At 36.2% G+C, this 18,018-nt stretch overlaps 1 protein-coding gene across 4 annotated transcripts in view; it reads left to right on the top strand.

Annotated features, from left to right (window-relative positions):
- The window catches only part of LMBR1 (limb development membrane protein 1), a 139,686-nt gene that overhangs the window by 91,307 nt on the left and 30,361 nt on the right, over positions 1-18,018 (top strand). For 3 of the 4 annotated variants that reach the window (XM_079931892.1, XM_079931891.1, XM_079931889.1), the window contains 6 exons: positions 9,756-9,836; positions 11,052-11,128; positions 11,769-11,846; positions 14,856-14,929; positions 15,164-15,254; positions 16,487-16,553. In XM_079931892.1, coding sequence (XP_079788018.1) covers positions 9,756-9,836; positions 11,052-11,128; positions 11,769-11,846; positions 14,856-14,929; positions 15,164-15,254; positions 16,487-16,553 — 468 coding nt within the window. The remainder of the gene's footprint in view (positions 1-9,755; positions 9,837-11,051; positions 11,129-11,768; positions 11,847-14,855; positions 14,930-15,163; positions 15,255-16,486; positions 16,554-18,018) is intronic. The other variant, XM_079931890.1, reaches the window with a different exon arrangement.

Below are 18,018 nucleotides of genomic sequence, written 5' to 3'. Positions count from 1 at the left end.
ATAGCAAAGACTGTGGACACTGAGTGACCCTCTTTTGGGCAATACTGTGATAGAAGAAAATATTTAGTAATATCTTGACTTCATGAACTAACAGAAAAGAGTATTAATTCTACTGGTAATACTAATTAAACGGTTTCTAATAAGATATCAAAATTTGGGTCCAAGGGTCTGAAACTGTGAGAGACACCTTGTTACAATTTGTTCAGTTTCTTGGGCCATATAATCACTTTTCATGACAATAAAATATGACCCAGATAATGAGATGATGAAGGGATGAAATGAATTGGCTGAAGATACAGTATTAGTAGATGAGGAATACTTTGTAATAACAAACTATAGAATAATTTAAGAGTTAAGTAGCATATATTCTCTGAAATTTAGAGAAAGAGATATTCTGTATAGATGATCCAGATTTGTTAGCAGAAGATGAATTAATGCATATGAGCTGCTTGTTCAACCACACTTATGTGGAGGATGGTGTTCCCGAGAGTAGCACATATAAAATAATCTTAACATCTTATCTGGCTTAAGATCTACCAATAACTTATAGCTAAAGTAGAAAAAAAAAGGCCAAACCATTACTTTAAAATCTTTTTTTTTTTTTTTAGATGTTGGGGGTAGGAGTTTATTAATTAATTAATTTATTTTTGCTGTGTTGGGTCTTCGTTTCTATGCGAGGGCTTTCTCTAGTTGTGGCAAGTGGGGGCCACTCTTCATCACGGTGCGCGGACCTCTCACTATCGCGGCCTCTCTTGTTGCGGAGCACAAGCTCCAGACGCGCAGGCTCAGTAGTTGTGGCTCACAGGCCTAGTCGCTCCGCGGCATGTGGGATCCTCCCAGACCAGGGCTCGAACCCGTGTCCTCTGCATTAGCAGGCAGATTCTCAACCACTGTGCCACCAGGGAAGCCCCCAAACCATTACTTTAATTGTACATAGCTTCATATAATGTTCCTAAAGCTGATTGTTTAATACTCTCCATCTTGCTTGTGGTCTTTTATAATCAAAGTATTTTGCGGGCTTCCCTGGTGGCGCAGTGGTTGAGAGTCCGCCTGCCGATGCAGGGGATGCGGGTTCGTACCCCGGTCCGGGAAGATCCCACATGCCGTGGAGCGGCTGGGCGCGTGAGCCATGGCCGCTGAGCCTGCGCATCCGGAGCCTGTGCTCTGCAACGGGAGAGGCCACAGCAGTGAGAGGCCCGCGTACTGCAAAAAAAAAAAAGAAAAGTATTTTGCATTTTCAAAATTGTGTTGAATATCAAAAGTCTCATATTACTTGGTTCTATAATTAGCCATATTTTTGTGGATGTGTTAGAAGTAAATAGAAACTATTATTTTAACAAATGTTAGCACTGCAAATGGAATAGAAATAGAGTTTTTGAGTATGCGAGTTGTCTGTCTCCTCTGTAGATAGTAGTAGTATTTGTTCATGCCCAAATAGATGCTTTAGAGAGTTCATGCCAGGCTTCAGTTTTCAAAAGCTTTCTGGGGTCTGTCTAATTATCAGTGGCTTTATGGTGTACAGTAATTGGTGTTTGCTTAGGGGATGGAGACTGTTCATTCTATGAATTATTAGGAGTCTTGGGCTTTAACAACTAACTTGTTTGTCTAAGTGACTAGAAATAATTAAAAGTACTTGAGTGACTTCACATTCTTGGTGATAGAAATAACTTTGGTCAATTTAAAGTACTAAGTATAATGAAAATTTTAAAGAGTTACTTAGATAACAAATTTTCTAATCAGCTTTCTTTTGGCTATATGCTAAATTTAAAAGTTAAATGAAAAAATAATGTTTATACTAGAGGTATCTATTTCCAAGTAGTATTCATTATGGGACTAAGTTTAGGACACTGAATTGTTTATGGTCCTGAATTGTTTAGGGAGATTGTTTTATTGCTTCATATTCTTTGAATTGTTTACATACCCAGTTGGAGATTTATGTTTGTTTTTAAAAATACAACATTATATATTTTATATTAAATAATTAGTGTCTGTCCTTTAACATATGAATGCATGTCAGTTAAGGCTCTCTTACGTATTAAGAGAAGGTGTGGGCTTCCCTGGTGGCGCAGTGGTTAAGAATACACCTGCCCAATGCAGGGGACATGGTTTCGAGCCCTGGTCTGGGAAGATCCCACATGCTGCGGAGCAACTAAGCCCGTGCGCCACAACTACTGAGCCTGCGCTCTAGAGCCCGTGCTCTACAACAAGAGAAGCCACCGCAGTGAGAAGCCTGCACAGTGCAACGAAGAAGTAGCCCCTGCTTCACCGCAACTAGAGAAAGCCCGCGTGCAGCAAAGAAGACCCCACACAGCCAAATATAAATAAATAAATATCTAAAAAAAAAAAAAGAAAAGGTGTAAGGACAGCTTAATTATTGAAGAAGTGCTGGACTTTGGGAAATTATGTTATCTTGCAAGCAAAATATTTTCAATACCACACTAGTTTTTCAGTTTAAGAATAAAGCTGGGAAAAGTTGCCTTCAGCTATTAGTTTTCCTGAATCCAAAGAGATGGGTGGGGCAGGATCAAAAATACTCATTTGATCAAAGTTATTGGCTCTGAAGGTATTCTTACCTGTGTAAGAAAGATGAAAGGTGTTGTTTTTATTGCATGCTAGTAACAGTGTAATTTTGAACTAATTGGTGGTGAACTGCCAGTCACCTAGGGGGAATGCAAATAGATACTCTTACAATTTCCTTTGAGGTAGTGAAGTCTTATGTTGAGGCTGGAAGGAAAACAGAATAATACCGTTAAATTGACCTTAAATGAGCTGCTTTGTGGTTTTCTTGGCGAATCCCTTTTTATTTTTCATGACTAGTCCAAACAGGTTTTGTCTACCAATTTGACTTATTGACTAGACAATGCTGACATTGAATATTTTAGATTCATTTTGAAGTAAAGTAATGATAATACAGTTCTTTAGGATATTTTGATCATTGTGTCGCTGCCGCTTAAATTTGTGTAACATTCCAGAATTCTTTGCAGTGTATCATGATTCCTTACAAGAGCCATCATTTCCTTCCAGTCATTTATAATGGAATATTCCGCCCAAACAAGCTTACTTTTCTCACTTAGGTAGTGAGATATACAGTAAAGGATGGTGGTGTCTTTGAAAATTGTGTTATTCCAGATGAATCTAGTCATTTAAAAAAGGCGTTATTTCTTTGAGGACAATAAGAATGTATTCTTGATTTTAGTATGCAACTCAGTCAGTGTTTATTAACTACGCATTGTGTGCCTAGCATTGTGTCACCAAAAAATAAACACACAGTGTTACAGAAATATCACTTTAGTTATTTTCCTTTGAAAACATTGATTAGTCTAGACATCTGTATTGAGCTTTGTAGACATCACACCCACAAAGTAGGCATTTATGTCTTTTCACTTAATTTTACATTGGCAGCAGGAATACTGTCTACTCTGATTCCCTTTCAAAATTCTGAATATTCATCAGATTATTTTTTCTAACAGTGAACTGGTTACTGGAATAATGCTTTTCTTCACAAGTATAGGGAATGAAATGTAGTTTGGAATTGTATTTGTAATTTATCAGATATAGAAGTTAAATGAGCATTAACTACAGATACATACCATATAATTTGTAAAGAAATGAGATAAAAAGTAAAATATACTTATCTCTAAGACTATTATATTCAAAGATACTTGAAAATCTTATAATGCTATGCCATCTTACTGTAAATCTCTTTGTTATACAGAAATATCCATTAATTCTGTAACTTAAATGTTTCTCTTTTTGTTTTGGCTGCTAAATTTGTAGTCAAAGTTTAGTAGTTTTGGGTCACACTACCTGAATACATCTATACTATCTTTACCCCTGTTCTTTTATAAACTATATACTGGCAAGTAAAATGATGAAACTCATGAGCTCTGGAAATAGTGTATAACATTTCAGTGCTTGCAAGACCTCAGGTTCTCCAAAAGAGAGAATATTGGATTTCTCTCTCTTTAGCGATGGACAGAAGCGAGAAAGGAAATGCAGTGGCGAATACTTACCTTTTTTAGAAACCTGGGGTAAGACTGAAGTTTTGTGATTCCACAAGAGGGCTTAGTGCATTTGTACCCTGCTGCCTTGGGTTGTTGGCCTGAATCCTCCCTTCAGTATTTCTCCCTTTGAGAAAGGAGCACTGTTTGTATCTTGAGAGATGCCAGAGCACTGAGTTGTCTTTCTCCTGAGTCAGTATTTCTGGTCAGTTCATCCGTACTCCCCAAGAACAAAAATTACTGGGCCCTCCAGGTGTTTTGTCACTGTTTGAGCGACTGTGTGCGCTGAGTAGGTGTGAAGGGAAGAAAAGTGGCAGATACAGAAAAGTTACCATTCGCTTAGGACTGCGTGACGAAGGCCAAGATGAATAGTGAGAAAGTGTGATTCCAGTTGAAGTTAACTAATGGGAGAGACAAATAAGAATTTGTAATTAGCCCCCAAAAGTAAATACCAATTTTCAAAGAGATATAATTAGAGTAGAAAAAGGATTGCCTAGAATGTGGGAAAAACATTAAAAATTCAGTAGACAAAAGATGTGATAGTCCTTGTGGTAGACAGAATAGTGTCGCACGAAGGTACCCAAGTCCTAACCCCAAGAGCCTGTAAACATGACCCCTTACATGGCAAAAGGGACTTTGCAGTGTGATTAAGCGAGGGGGGGTCTCGAGATTATTCTAGGTGATCTGACAGGCCCGGTGTCATCACAACATTGTTTTTTTTAAAAAATAAATTTATTTATTTATTTATTTATGACTGTGTTGGGTCTTCATTGCCGCGTGTGGGCTTTCTCTAGTTGCGGAGAGCGGGGGCTACTCTTTGTTGCGGTGCACGGGCTTCTCATTGTGGTGGCTTCTCTTGTTGCGGAGCACGGGCTCTAGGCGCGTGGGCTTCAGTAGTTGTGGCGCCAGGCTCAGTAGTTGTGGCACGCAGGCTCAGTAGTTGTGGCTCGCAGGCTGTGGAGTGCAGGCTCAATAGTTGTGGCATATGGGCTTAGTTGCTCTGCGGCTCCGCGAGATCTTGCATCAGGGCTCGAACCCGTGTCCCCTTCATTGGCAGGTGGATTCTTAACCACTGTGCCACCAGGGAAGTCCCACAGCATTGTTATAAGTGAAAGATGAGGCAGGAGGGTCAGAGAAGGAAATGTGGCCGTGGAAGCGGAGGGTGGAGTGATGTGAAAAAGGGACCATGAGCCGAGGAGTGCTGGCAGCCTCCAGAAGCTGGAGAAGACAAGCAGATTCTCCCCTGGAGTCCCCAGAAGGAACACAGTCCTGCTGACACCTTGATTTTAGACTTCTGACCTCCAGAACTGTAAGATAATACATTTGTATTGCTGTAAGCCACTAAGTTTGTGGCGATTTGTTACAGTAGCAATAGAAGAATAATACAGTCCTTCTGAAAATTGAATTAATCATCTGGTAGAATCAAGTGGAAGAACTATTTCATGTCACAGGACAAAAGAACAAAGAGAAGGAAATCACTAATGAAATAATAGACATGGACTACAGAGCTAATATACCTAGTCTAAGTAATAGACATCTAGGAGAAGAAAAAAGAACAAGTAGAAAAAAGTAAATAAATAATAGAAGAACTTGTCAGTGAGCTGAGGAAGGACTTGAGTGTACATTAAAAAGGTCACAGAGTCATAGGCAAGATTATTAAGCAGGAAATAAACAGATCCAGAGTTATATGATTCACGAATTCCAAGAATAATGATGATAATAATAAAACAGATTTGCAGGCTTTCACATAGAAAAACTACTTACATAGGAGAGAGAGACCAACATCAAACTTCCCTTTTATAACCTGTTAAGGATTATTAAATAATCTTAGTAGTCTTAGGGGGGCAGGGAAGATTGCAATTAAAAACTCATATATTTCCAAAGATGTCATATATCTATTAGGGCACAAAAAGACATTCATTTATTTATTCATTTTATAGCTGTATATTTAGTAACTAGGTACTATTCTAGTCATTAAGGATATGGTGGCTTCCATATCACTGGAAAACTTTAGTAATAATCTCAAACTAAATATTTTTAAAACAGTCTCAGCACAGTCCAGGACTTAGGAGGGGTGAATGGAAAGCAGTGAGAGAATGGTTTTAAAAAAGTGTTGTGAAAGCTTCACCTTGTTGTGGGGTAAGTTACCTAGTAAGGTTTCCCTGTGGGGTTAGGTTGAAAAAAACATTAAGTCTAAGTATGTGTGTTAAGAATGAGAAAGTAACCACTGAAGTGTCAAATTAACATGGGTAAAAGAATAAATAGAAATTCCACTTGCTAGGAAAAGAAGAAATAATGAACAAAATAAAATAAACAGAAATTATGAAATTACATGAAAGAAGAAAGCACCAGTCTTCATAACAGACGAACTTGGGGATGGCAGGATTCAGTCCCTGGATGTCACTGTTGAGCTGCTGGAAAACCCACTTTGAAGCCCACTCTGTGTGTATACTTCCAATTACATGAAATTGTTTTATTTTTTAAGGTACTTTGAGTTGAGTTTTCTGACTCAGCAGAAAGCCTCCTAATAATACCCCCCCATTTCACAGATGAGAACGCTGAGGGTCAGAGAAGCATAAACCTAAAAGAAGGAACACTTGAGAGGAGAAAACCATAAAAAATTTTTGAAATTTAGCAGACCTGAGAGAATTTTAGAAGTAACTAATTTAGCAGACCCAAGAAAGCTGAATCCTAAGCCATCTGTGCTTGATTTATATTCCAGAATCCCCTAAAGTCCCCCAAAGTGGTGCTACCAGCCACCTATGGAAGTGGGGATAGAGTGGAACAAGTTAAGATAAGGAGGATCGGTGAAAAGCCTGCTTATGAAACGATTTGATCCCCACCTGTTTCCCCTCCATCCAGGGTACTGGACCACTGCCTCTTCCCCACCTCAGCAGTAGAGGGAGGGTAATTCTCCAGAGAAAGTGAGACTGTGGCCTGGGCACAGATTGGGGGAGGGGAGGATGGGATGAGTGCTTACAGACTAAATGTGTGAGCTCCCATCTCCCATTACCTGGACAGCCAAACTTTAATACCCCAAGAAGGAGATCAGGGAGTCTTATCTGGGGAATCTGGTCTACCCAGGAGGACAGTGTCACACCCTGCTAGCAGTTGGGTGTCCATGAAAAACCCAGCTGGATTACCCACCAGGAAGTCTTGTCAGGTGCCACCCATGCAACCTTAGAGTTTCAAATGATCATTTTTAGTGCTTCCTTCTTAAATATGAACAGATGACTAAGCCTTATCATACTTAAGAGAAAAGCCTCTCATGGGAAAGTAGGGGCCAAAACAAACAAACAAACAATAAAGAACACTAAGGGGAGACGGAATATGCACAGGATAAGAAAAAAGTAAAATCTATCATCAGTATCCTGGGAGAGACTGAGAGTGCATCCATGGGAAGGGCCAGGATTCCATTAAAAATGGAATAGCTAGTGAACAGAAGGGGCCTCTTGAAATTTAGAAATGATAATGTATCTAAAAGATTGGAAGTTAAAGAAAATAGGTCAACAATGACAACCATAGGGAAGAGTTAAGAATAGTAGAGGACCATTTCAGGAGATCTAACATCCAACTAATAGAATTCCAAGTGGGGAGAGGAGAGAAAACGGGATGGAGGAAATGACAACATCAAGAAAATTTCTCAGCTCTAAAGGACAAGAACTTGGAGATTGAAAGTGCTCACTCAGTGCCCAACATGGAACATGAGAGTGACTCACCGACACTGGGATAAAGGCTGACACGTTCTCTCAGGGAGAATGAGAAGCAGTTCACACTCAGGCCCAGGAGGAAGAAGAGCTTCAGACTTCTCAGAGCTGACACTGGAAGCTGGGGGGCGGTGGAGCAGTGACTTCACGATTCTGAAGGGTAATTAATTTTGAACTAACTAATAAAGAATAATAAACTCGTAAACACTAAATAAAAAGGTTCCCCTGCTATTTCTTGATTTTACAGCATTAAGTTAACTGTTACCTGACAGCTATGGAAGATGAGGGTTTAAGTCCCTGTAAACCACATGCCTTTTCATTCCTCATTTATAGTTTTTAAATATAAAAAAATAATTTATGTTTAACCAAACTTTCATATTCAGACTTGTATAGTTTCAAAAAAATTGCCTCCCATTCACCTTTTCTTTGTAAGCTTCTGGAGGAAATAAAGACATTTGGGAGGAAGGTTTAGCTTCGAACTAGTAGTAAATGCATAAAAAACTAAGCAAATGTAAAAAAAAGATTAATTCTGGGGGTGGGAAGAAGAATGTTATGGAAGAAAGGAAAGCTAATCATAGTTCATACATGGGTAAGCGGCAGAAGTTATATTGTAATAATGTAGGCATTGAATATTGCTCTAACCAAAATTACCAATGCAATGATATATGAAAGGGGGGGGAATGAATGTAAAGAAAAGCATTAAAGACACTGAGGGTCATGATGCAATGATAAAAGGTGTGATTCATAAGGAACATGTTACAGTCTTAGAGGAGCCCCCAAATCTTATCAAATACAAACGCATAATGAAAAAATTCTTAAAAACGGAGAAAAAACTATTCAGTCAAAGTACAGTTGTAGTGGGGGATTTAAATTTGTCCATTTCAGAATTTAGCAGATAAAATAGAAAGAGTATGGACATATACAAACCACTAAAGAATCAAGCAGAAAATATGAATAAGGTGTACATGTTAAAGTAACAATGGGAAAATATTTTTTACCCATCATATTGGCAAAAATTCAAGAGTTACAACATCCACTGCTGGGGAAGAGATTGGAAAACACAGATCTTCCTTGACTTACGATGGGTTACGTCCTGGTAAACCCATTATAAGTTGAAAATATCTAACCTACCAAACACAGCTTAGCCTGGCCCACCTTAAGTGGGTGCTCAGAGCACTTATGTTAGCCTACAGTTGGGCAAAATCATCTGACATCAAGCATATTTTATAATAAAGTGTTCATAGAAATGTAAATTATTATAATAACTTATTACAATATATCACAATATTTGGGGGGGAAGTAACTTTTAAATATCTCTTAAAACTCTAAATACTCATATCCTTTGACTCGGCAGTCTGAATTTTGAGACTGTCCTACAAAAATAATAGAACCAGAAAGTACTGGATGTTCATAGAAAAATGTTTGTAGTGGCAAAAAATTGAGGAAAACCTGAATATTCATAAACGGAATAATTCTGAATAAAACTGAAGGACATCCATATTCTGGAATTATTATTCAGCTGTTAAGAAGTTGAGACTGTCAGTGTGGACATATCATTAACTAGGAAAGCAAGTGGTGAAATAATGTCTGATTTGACCCATTCTTGTAAAATACATAGTAAAAATCATGAGTATGATTTGTATGTATGTTATGAGTATGTACATGAAGGTGAATAAAACCTCACCCAAGCTTTTGACAGTTGTTGCGTTAGTGAGGTGGGATGAAGAGGAGGAGATCTTGATTTTCTTTCACTTTTTATAATAAGCACATGATGCTTTTGTAATTAATGAAAAATTAATAATAGATCAAGTAAGAATTTTACCAGAGTCAGAAATTTTCTAGGAAACATGTAGTGTTTAATCAGCAAGAACTTGGAAGTTTTAAGGAGTAAAGAAATGGATGTACTTTTCTGTGAGTCACAGCAGCCCTTGTTTTCATTATTAGTGATCTGGATTTGCAGTGTGTTTTTTATATTTTCATTAAATGTGAGGGCTGCCTGTTCTGGGGTTCTGTTGTTATGTTTCTGAAATGTTTTTGCTTTTGATAGGACTGTCTTCATCAGTGGAACACAATATAACGGAGTTGGAACAAGAACTTGACAATGTAAAGACTCTTAAGACAAAATTAGGTATTGTACATTTTTTTCCTTGACTTATGTATTGGTCTTGGTTTCTTATTAAAGACTTTACTGTAGTCTGGAATATTTTTTAAAATTGTGAAATCTCTATGTTACAAGCTTTCAGTCTGTCCAAAGCCGTTAATAAAGAATGTCTTTTAGTTTGGAGAGAGGATGAGCACGTATTTGTCCACTTTATGTTGTTGTTGTTTTGTATGTGTACAAAATGACTTTTCAAAGATGATGATGTTCCAAAATATCACTCCACTATCTTTTCACTTGTATTATTTCTGATAAGTAATCTTCTGTTATTCTTACCTTTTAATGTCTTATTTCTTTGTATTTATCCTTCTTGAGATCTGTGGCACTTCATGAGTGTGTGGCTTAATGTCTTTCATCCACTTGGGAAATTGTTGGCCATCATCTCATCAAATATTGCATCTGCTCATTCTCTTTTATTTCCTCAGACTCCAGTTATACATATGCTAGACCTTTTTACTCTTAAATCTTTTTCTTTATTTTCCCTCCTTTTTTTTTTGGAAAATAAGTAAACTACTTTATTTGCAGAAATCATAATCAGTTATTTAAAAATCCCTTTGGAATCTACAGAAAAAGCTAGAATGACTTCAATTTCCATTATTATGGTAGCTCTCTGACATCTTCATACACATTTCTTTTTAAAAATTTAAGTTTGATCCATCTTTTCCAGTTGTTCATGACATAAGGATTGGTATGTTACAAAGTAGACCTTTGTCACTAGAAACAGAGATTTGCTTCCAGCCTTTAGGAAACTGGAAGTGTTTGCCTTTAGGATGTGGGATTAGAGGGGATTCTTAACTCATGTTACCTGATATTTCCAGATCTCTATCAGTGTGTAAATCTATCATTATAATAATATGTAAATTTAAAAAAGAAATACAAATATTACTGTATTTTTAGAGTAAGCTGTATATCCACAATATGTTTCATCAATAATTGAAACGTCTTTACGTTGCTAAAATTTGAACATCACAGGATTGAGCTGTTTAATGTAGCAAACTGATTTTAAAATTCTGATTTTTATAGTGTGTGGAGGAAAATTAAAAATAATTTATGTTTTTAGGAAAAGATAATTTATGTAAGAATAATACATACTGGTTGTATTAGTAGGGAATGAAAATGTGAATCTGGGGAGAAGTTTTGGAAATTACTGAAACTTTTATTATATTTTGTTTTTCCTTCTAATAGAGAGGCGCAAAAAGGCTTCAGCATGGGAAAGAAACTTGGTGTATCCTGCTGTTATGGTTCTCCTTCTTATTGAGACAGTAAGAATTTATTTGCCTAGTTAAATAAAGCAGATTATTTTTTATTTACTTTAGCATTTGTGTATGGCAACTCCCTCAGCTAAATGGTTTCAGGTAAACTGGTTTTCTATCAACAGGATTAAAATCTGTCTACGCTTTTATTTGTAAAAACTCAATAGAGCAAAAAATGAAATTAATGGTAATTTTGAAAAGTCCTCAAGATTATCTATTTCCTCATAGAAGCAGGAAATTCATTCTTTGTTTCAGTTGAAAATTAAGAAGAGACAAGGTGTTGCAGATACCCTGATCAAACTCTGTGATAAGATCTGAAAATTATATTATTAAATTAGTTCTGATAACATTTTAACCATTTTTTAAATATGTGGAGTTGTGGGTTCCAATTGGTAAAATCGGTTAATAAGTGGATCTATATTAATAGCTTTTTTCTTAAGCTTTGAGATCATAGTACTTTGCAGAATTTTTACGAATTTATTCTGGAGTTTTTTATAGTCTCATTACTTCAGGTTTATATGTAGAGTTTTGGTCTTGACTGCTTTTCCTCTATTCTGAAGCATACATTTGGTTGGTTACTTAGATTTTAACGTTATGTGTATTGACAAAATTGAAATTCAGAACTGATGGCTTACTTTTTGTGTTGTAGTCCATTTCGGTCCTCTTGGTGGCTTGTAATATTCTTTGCCTGTTGGTTGATGAAACAGCAATGCCAAAGGGAACAAGGGTAAAGTAAAGTGCTTTAAAATGTCTTTCTTTTGCAAAAGTATTCTGTGTGTATAAACTGAGTGTTTCAAATAAATAAATGAAAACATTCACCTTTCTGCATATATATATTTCAAGTTGTATGAATTTCTTTATGCAGTGAGCTTTCATAAACAGTGTTTCTAAACTATGTTTTTTGTTTCTGATTTCGTATTTTGGATTGTCCGGCTTTTTATCAAGTATCAGAGTTTCCTTTTACACTTTGTATCAGAGTTTATCTTTGTTTTACTGAAATTCGTATTTGTGGTCCTTTAAGAAAATGTATATTTTGTGAAATAGTGAAATATAAAGAGTTTATTACATGGATTCGTTGCGTTTGCAAAGGATCCAAATATGTGGTTTTAGGGACTCATGCCTCAAAGGAGTCATTTTATGAACTTGAGTCAAAATGTTCAGTTGCTGGAGGAGAGTCAGATATACATCTTTTCATGAATTAACTTAATTATTTCTCTTGTTTAAAAATTCATGATTTTATTAAGTTCCATCAATTAGTCTATTTAAATATATTCTCCATATGGAAGGTAGTTTCCACTAAGTATTCATATATGGCATACTTTTTCTAGGTGTCTCTATAAACTTTTGGATACTTAAAGTAGCATTTAAGTTTTGACATTTTATTATACTTTTCGAAGTTAGCACCTTTGCCATCTCCCATAGAGATGACTTCAAAACTCTTCCAGACTTTTCATGCTTTGGGGAAGGGAAAAATTTTTCCTTAACCCTTTCTAGGATCTTCTGGCTGGTCTAAGAATTAGATTTACATGAGACAGATTAACAGGAGAAAACAGAATTTAATTACGTGTATGTGGGAACCCGGTAAGAATAATGAGACCCCAGGACAGGTTGGGCAATTGAGGCTTATATTCCATCTAAGAGAAGGAGAAGCGGGTAGGAGCTTGGGACTTCAGGCGGGAGGAAGGCAATTCACAGGGAGATGGAAAGCATATGTTTGGTAAACAGAGGGGACCCAGAGAGGCCTTTGGTCTCCAGGTCTTGCGGGTTCCGTCTACCACACTCAGCCAATATACTCTTTGTAGCTGTCTCTGGTGATAGTGCTCTGCCTGGACCAGGCCCTTCATCTGAATTCTTTTAGGCAGTTAAGGGGTGAGGTGGGGGTGGTGCTAAGAAGAAAGACTTACGAGTCTTCTGTTTCTTAAAAACAATCAGCCTAAAATGATCCTTATGCCAGAGAGACACCTTTTGGGGTGCAGATTTTGCTTCCCTACATGCCGCTTCTCTCTCTGAACCACACGATACACCTTTTCTCTCATAGAAAAAAGCCAATGTTTATCTTAATTCCTTTCCTTCAGTCAAAGATGAAGATACCCTCTTCTTTCAGAAGCTAATTCTTTCAGCAGTATTCTCAGTTTAGCTCCCTGCCCCCAGCCTCTTCAGGACCTTGTGCCATCTCTCACTGCCATGGCCTCTCCACCACTGCGAGCCTGCCAGCTTGCTTCAGGTCTGTCATTCCACTAACAAAAAACAGCAGTGAGCAGTCCTCCTCCATCCACAGCCTTGTCGTTGTCTTTTGTTTAGACCGAAAGCCATTGATCAAGCAGAAGTCAACTACTGTGTTGACTTCTATCCATTTTTTTTTTTTTTTTTTTTTTTTTTTTTTTGTGGTACGCAGGCCTCTCACTGTTGTGGCCTCTCCCGTTGCGCAGCACAGGCTCCGGGCGCTCAGGCTCAGTGGCCATGGCTCACGGGCCCAGCCGCTCCGCGGCATGTGGGATCTTCCCGGACCGGGGCACGAACCCGTGTCCCTGCATCGGCAGGCGGACTCTCAACCACTGTGCCACCAGGGAAGCCCTCTATCCATTTTTTAACCCATTTTCTTATACCACATACTAGGTGAGGCCCAAGCCCTGTGGTACATTTTTGTACCATTCCTTTCGTGCATAGTACAGAAGGACTTATATGTGGTATGCTCTTTTTATGATTGTGTAAATAAATCAGATCATCTTAATCTTGCCTGTAGGCCTTCTCTTGAGACAGAGAATATTTCCAAAGTGTTTTCCATCCCAGTTAATAAGCTTTCTGTTAGCATTATTCATTTTTTCTTCAAAAGATTGACAAAAGTTCATAAATTCTTTGTCCATTACCTTATTTATATATGAAATTTCTGTGGTATTGTAACTTCTTCATGCCTATATTAGATTGTGTAAATAATATGTGATATTATTTATTGGTTTATTTTTTTATTAAGCTGACTTTATATTCTTAATTATCCTGGTATATCTGTTAGATGTAATTGAAGCTGATAGCACAGTAGTAGTTTGTATTCAGAGAGTTTCTTTAATTAGTAAGCTTTGAAAACATTGTTCCTACTTCAGTAAGAAATGAGTTTTTGCCTGTCTGGCCTCGTTAATAAATATTACTTTTTCTACTTGTTTTGTTAAGTTCTAGATAAAGATAGGTTTTGAGAATAGGTATGATGTTTAGGAAAAAATTTATAGCATTGCATTTGGAAAATCTGTGTTAATTAAATCCCTGAATTCCCAAGGAAGATTTAGGGAAAGGAAACTTTCAAGAGTAGTAACAGGATATGTGCATTCACTTTCTTTCTTTGCTTACCTTCCTTTTGACATATTTTAATTGTATAGTTTTTATATGTTACCTCAGTGTTCAATTATTTGTTCTATTCTTATTATACTATTATATTTTTAAAAAACTTCTTCCAAGAATATTTAGGATTTAACAATAAGCATAATCATATCATTTTGATAAGTAACTTAAATTACATTTGAGATAAATCAGAAATGTTTTGAGCTTGTTAAAAGTGTTAACATGTGGTTGAATTAGTTGATGAATTCAGTCTCGTCACATTTTATTTTCCTTTGAACCTCTAGATGTTACTCCAGGGTATTAAACATTCCTAATTTCAACTGTCCTATATTTATGAGACAACAATTTTAGGGAAACCAAATATAATAGTGTCATTGAATTCTGAAAAGTGTTTTTTTCCCCCCAGGGGCCTGGAATAGGAAATGCTTCTCTTTCTGCTTTTGGTTTTGTGGGAGCTGCACTTGAAATCATTTTGATATTGTATCCTTTCTTTAACTGAACTTCTGTCTGTTAACAAGTTTTCTGTCTAGTTTTCTGGGACAGTGGTAATTTACTAAGACACTCTCCTGGAAGAAAAAACAAGTCAGTCTTCCTCAAGCACTCCAAGTGGCATTTTGTTTTGTTTTGGTTTTCCTTTCGGCCTTAAGACATTTTGGAGACAATTGAGAACTTAAGGAAACAATTCTTTGGAGAGTTTTTCCTTGATTCTCACAGCTATCTTATGGTGTCCTCTGTTGTTGGTTTCTATAGCCTCCGATTTTTTGGAAACTTTATTCCCAAGAAGGATGACACAACGATGACAAAGGTAAGGTAAAGTCTTAGGTGACTGTGCCTCCCTTTTGCCTTCCAAGACAGACTGTTTTATTTAGTAATCGCAGTGAATGGTTCATTTGCGGTTCTAGGTATTTGTTTGTAAGTTGCGTAAACACACGCACTGGAAGATTTTCAAAATGCTGAATGAGTGGGAAAAGGATGTGCTCTGTTTAATTTGGATGGCACCCATTCACTTGTAAATGCATAGAGCCGCAGAGCTTGTTAACTAGCTATAGACGGCTCCTGAAAGGACTCTTTTTCCTACAAAGAAAACGTATTGCTAATGAGTAACTTTGATTGTGCTGACTGTACTTCAGGGAACTTGTTTGAAATCTGAAGAACTTAGTTGCTACAAGTAGTAGAGACAAAGTATTTCAAATTTGAATAATTAAAGCAAGACGGAAGAGTTCTATTCAGAAACATTTTGTAGTCTGAGGCTAATTTGACTTTCTACAATATGTCATTGGCTTTGGAATAACAAAGGCTGTTATCTTATATAGTGACTGCATTTGTAAAATATTCCCACAGGCTGACAATGAAGAATAACAAGAGCTGCTGGCTTCTTTTCTTTTTTATTATATACTCCATATTTTCAGCTTATTCTAAAGGGGAGAAGTTATTTTTATATATCTTTATCTAAAATGCTATGGCTTCTTGAGATACTTAGCATCTAGTTTAAGTAATCATAAGTACTAAGTAATATTTTCAGCATCTCTTACTTAATATGAAAGAATAAGTATAGGATACAGTGAAAATTACTAGAATTTAGGTGTTTTGGATTTCTAGCTTTTTGATATTAAATCTTATAATAGTTAAACATATTAGAAGTAGATATTATCTATCTTGAGCAGTAGTCTTGGCTTTAAAAGTAGAGTCAGAAGTATTAAAAATATTAATTTTTACTTGTTAGGCAAACCTTTTTGAAATCATCAACCTCAGTCAATAATGTAAACTGCGTTATCTGAGGTGTGAAGTAATTTGTGTTCTATAACTTTATATTTGTGTCAGGTACTGTAAATATCTTCTAGAACTCACAGATAGAACTTTAAATGTTGGTAGAAAAGTTTCTATTCTCTTTATTTTCTATGTTGAATTGTATCATTCAGAAGTTAGCAAAGAACAGTAGGTAACTGAAATGTCCAGTAACTTGTCAGAATGTGAATGGATTTTACTTATCCGTATACTGTGTAACTGCCCAATATTCTTTCTGATTTCTCATATCAGATCATTGGGAATTGTGTGTCAATCTTGGTCTTGAGCTCCGCACTGCCTGTTATGTCAAGAACACTGGGTAAGTTTAAATGAGAACTTTTCATTTAAAGTCAGTACCTTTTTAAGTATCAAACTTCTTGCTAAAGTTGTAGTTTCTAAACTGTTTTTCAAAGAGATCACTCTTTGAAATGTATTATTCCCTCCCACATTATTTTATGCCTTTACTTCTGTAATTCATTTATATACAGAACTGTACCAAAATAAGTACTTTTATCAAATAAAGACCACTTATTGTTTCAAGTACTTAGAAATAGTCCTTGTCCAAACAACAGACTTTATTTTTTTCATTGACTAATTAAGCTTTGGAGTCCTCTAGTGAGGAAACTGTGATTTTTTTTAAAAAAAACAATATTTAATGTCTAGAAAATACTAATTTTTCCCTACGCGAAATGTTTTAAAAAATGTGTAATTTAGTATGTGGTTTAAAAAATTGAGAATATGTAACACTTATTTTAAGCTGCTTTATGTCCAGGGAATAGACTTGAAAGCAGTAAGATCTAGGAGAGCACACACTGATTTAAAGGACATCCTTTAGCTCTTCAGCTTTTTACTGGCTTGTCATTTATATAGTTTTCTTAATTTTTCAATTCACAGAGAATTTTGGTCATCATTTAAAAGTAAAATATTTCCACTTTGTCATTGAAATAGTTGAATAAATCTTCCTTCGTTTGGTGTTCTTTTCTTTTATAAAGCACTGTTGCAGACTGTATTCTCAGTTCTTGGCTAACTATTATTTCAGACAAAAATTTCCACTAGGCAGTTTTGTTCTGTTTTCTAGACTTAGATTTTGACTGGAGTGTTCACAAATGATTAGAAAAATCCCATTATTCAACCTTAGCAACATGCTTATGACAAAGATTGCAAGTAACTTTGAATTGCTTTTGTTTTAGCGCTTATGTGGCCTCCATTATTTATTCAAGGCCCACAGCTGTCGGGGATGCAGGCTGTGCCAGGAAGGGTATAAGCTTTGCGGTCATCTTCATAATGCTTACAGAGAAGTTCATGTTTTAATACAAGTGGAATCTAAATGTAAAGGTAGAAGGGACCGCTGTTGCACAGACTAATACAAAGCTCATTTACTTAGAGGTCTTATTTCTTTTGTGTTTGCATTATAGGACTTGTTATCATTTTGACATCTGCTTATAGTGTGCTAATCTTGAAAATGCCATAAATATACACTTTAGTAACTTGATTTGTAGCTAACTGTGATCGTTTGTATTATGGCAGTCCAACAAATAATTTCTGTGATATTATAGCCAACCTACCATTTTATCATTTATGAAATTCACTGTGCTCTGTTATTTAAGATTAATTGTTAATAGTAATGTATAGATTTTATGGAAGAAAATTACATGCTGAGTACAGTTTTAATACAAAGAAAACAAATTAATGGCAAAATGTGCTTTTTGAAGATCAACAAATTAAATTCCTGAGTAGTTTGCCATAGAGATAAATAAAAAGAAGAAAAAGAGAGATGGAACAAT

The sequence above is a fragment of the Stenella coeruleoalba genome (genome assembly GCF_951394435.1).
Source record: "Stenella coeruleoalba genome assembly, chromosome: 9".
NCBI lineage: Eukaryota > Metazoa > Chordata > Mammalia > Artiodactyla > Delphinidae > Stenella > Stenella coeruleoalba.
This window is presented reverse-complemented; position numbering and strand designations above follow the sequence as displayed.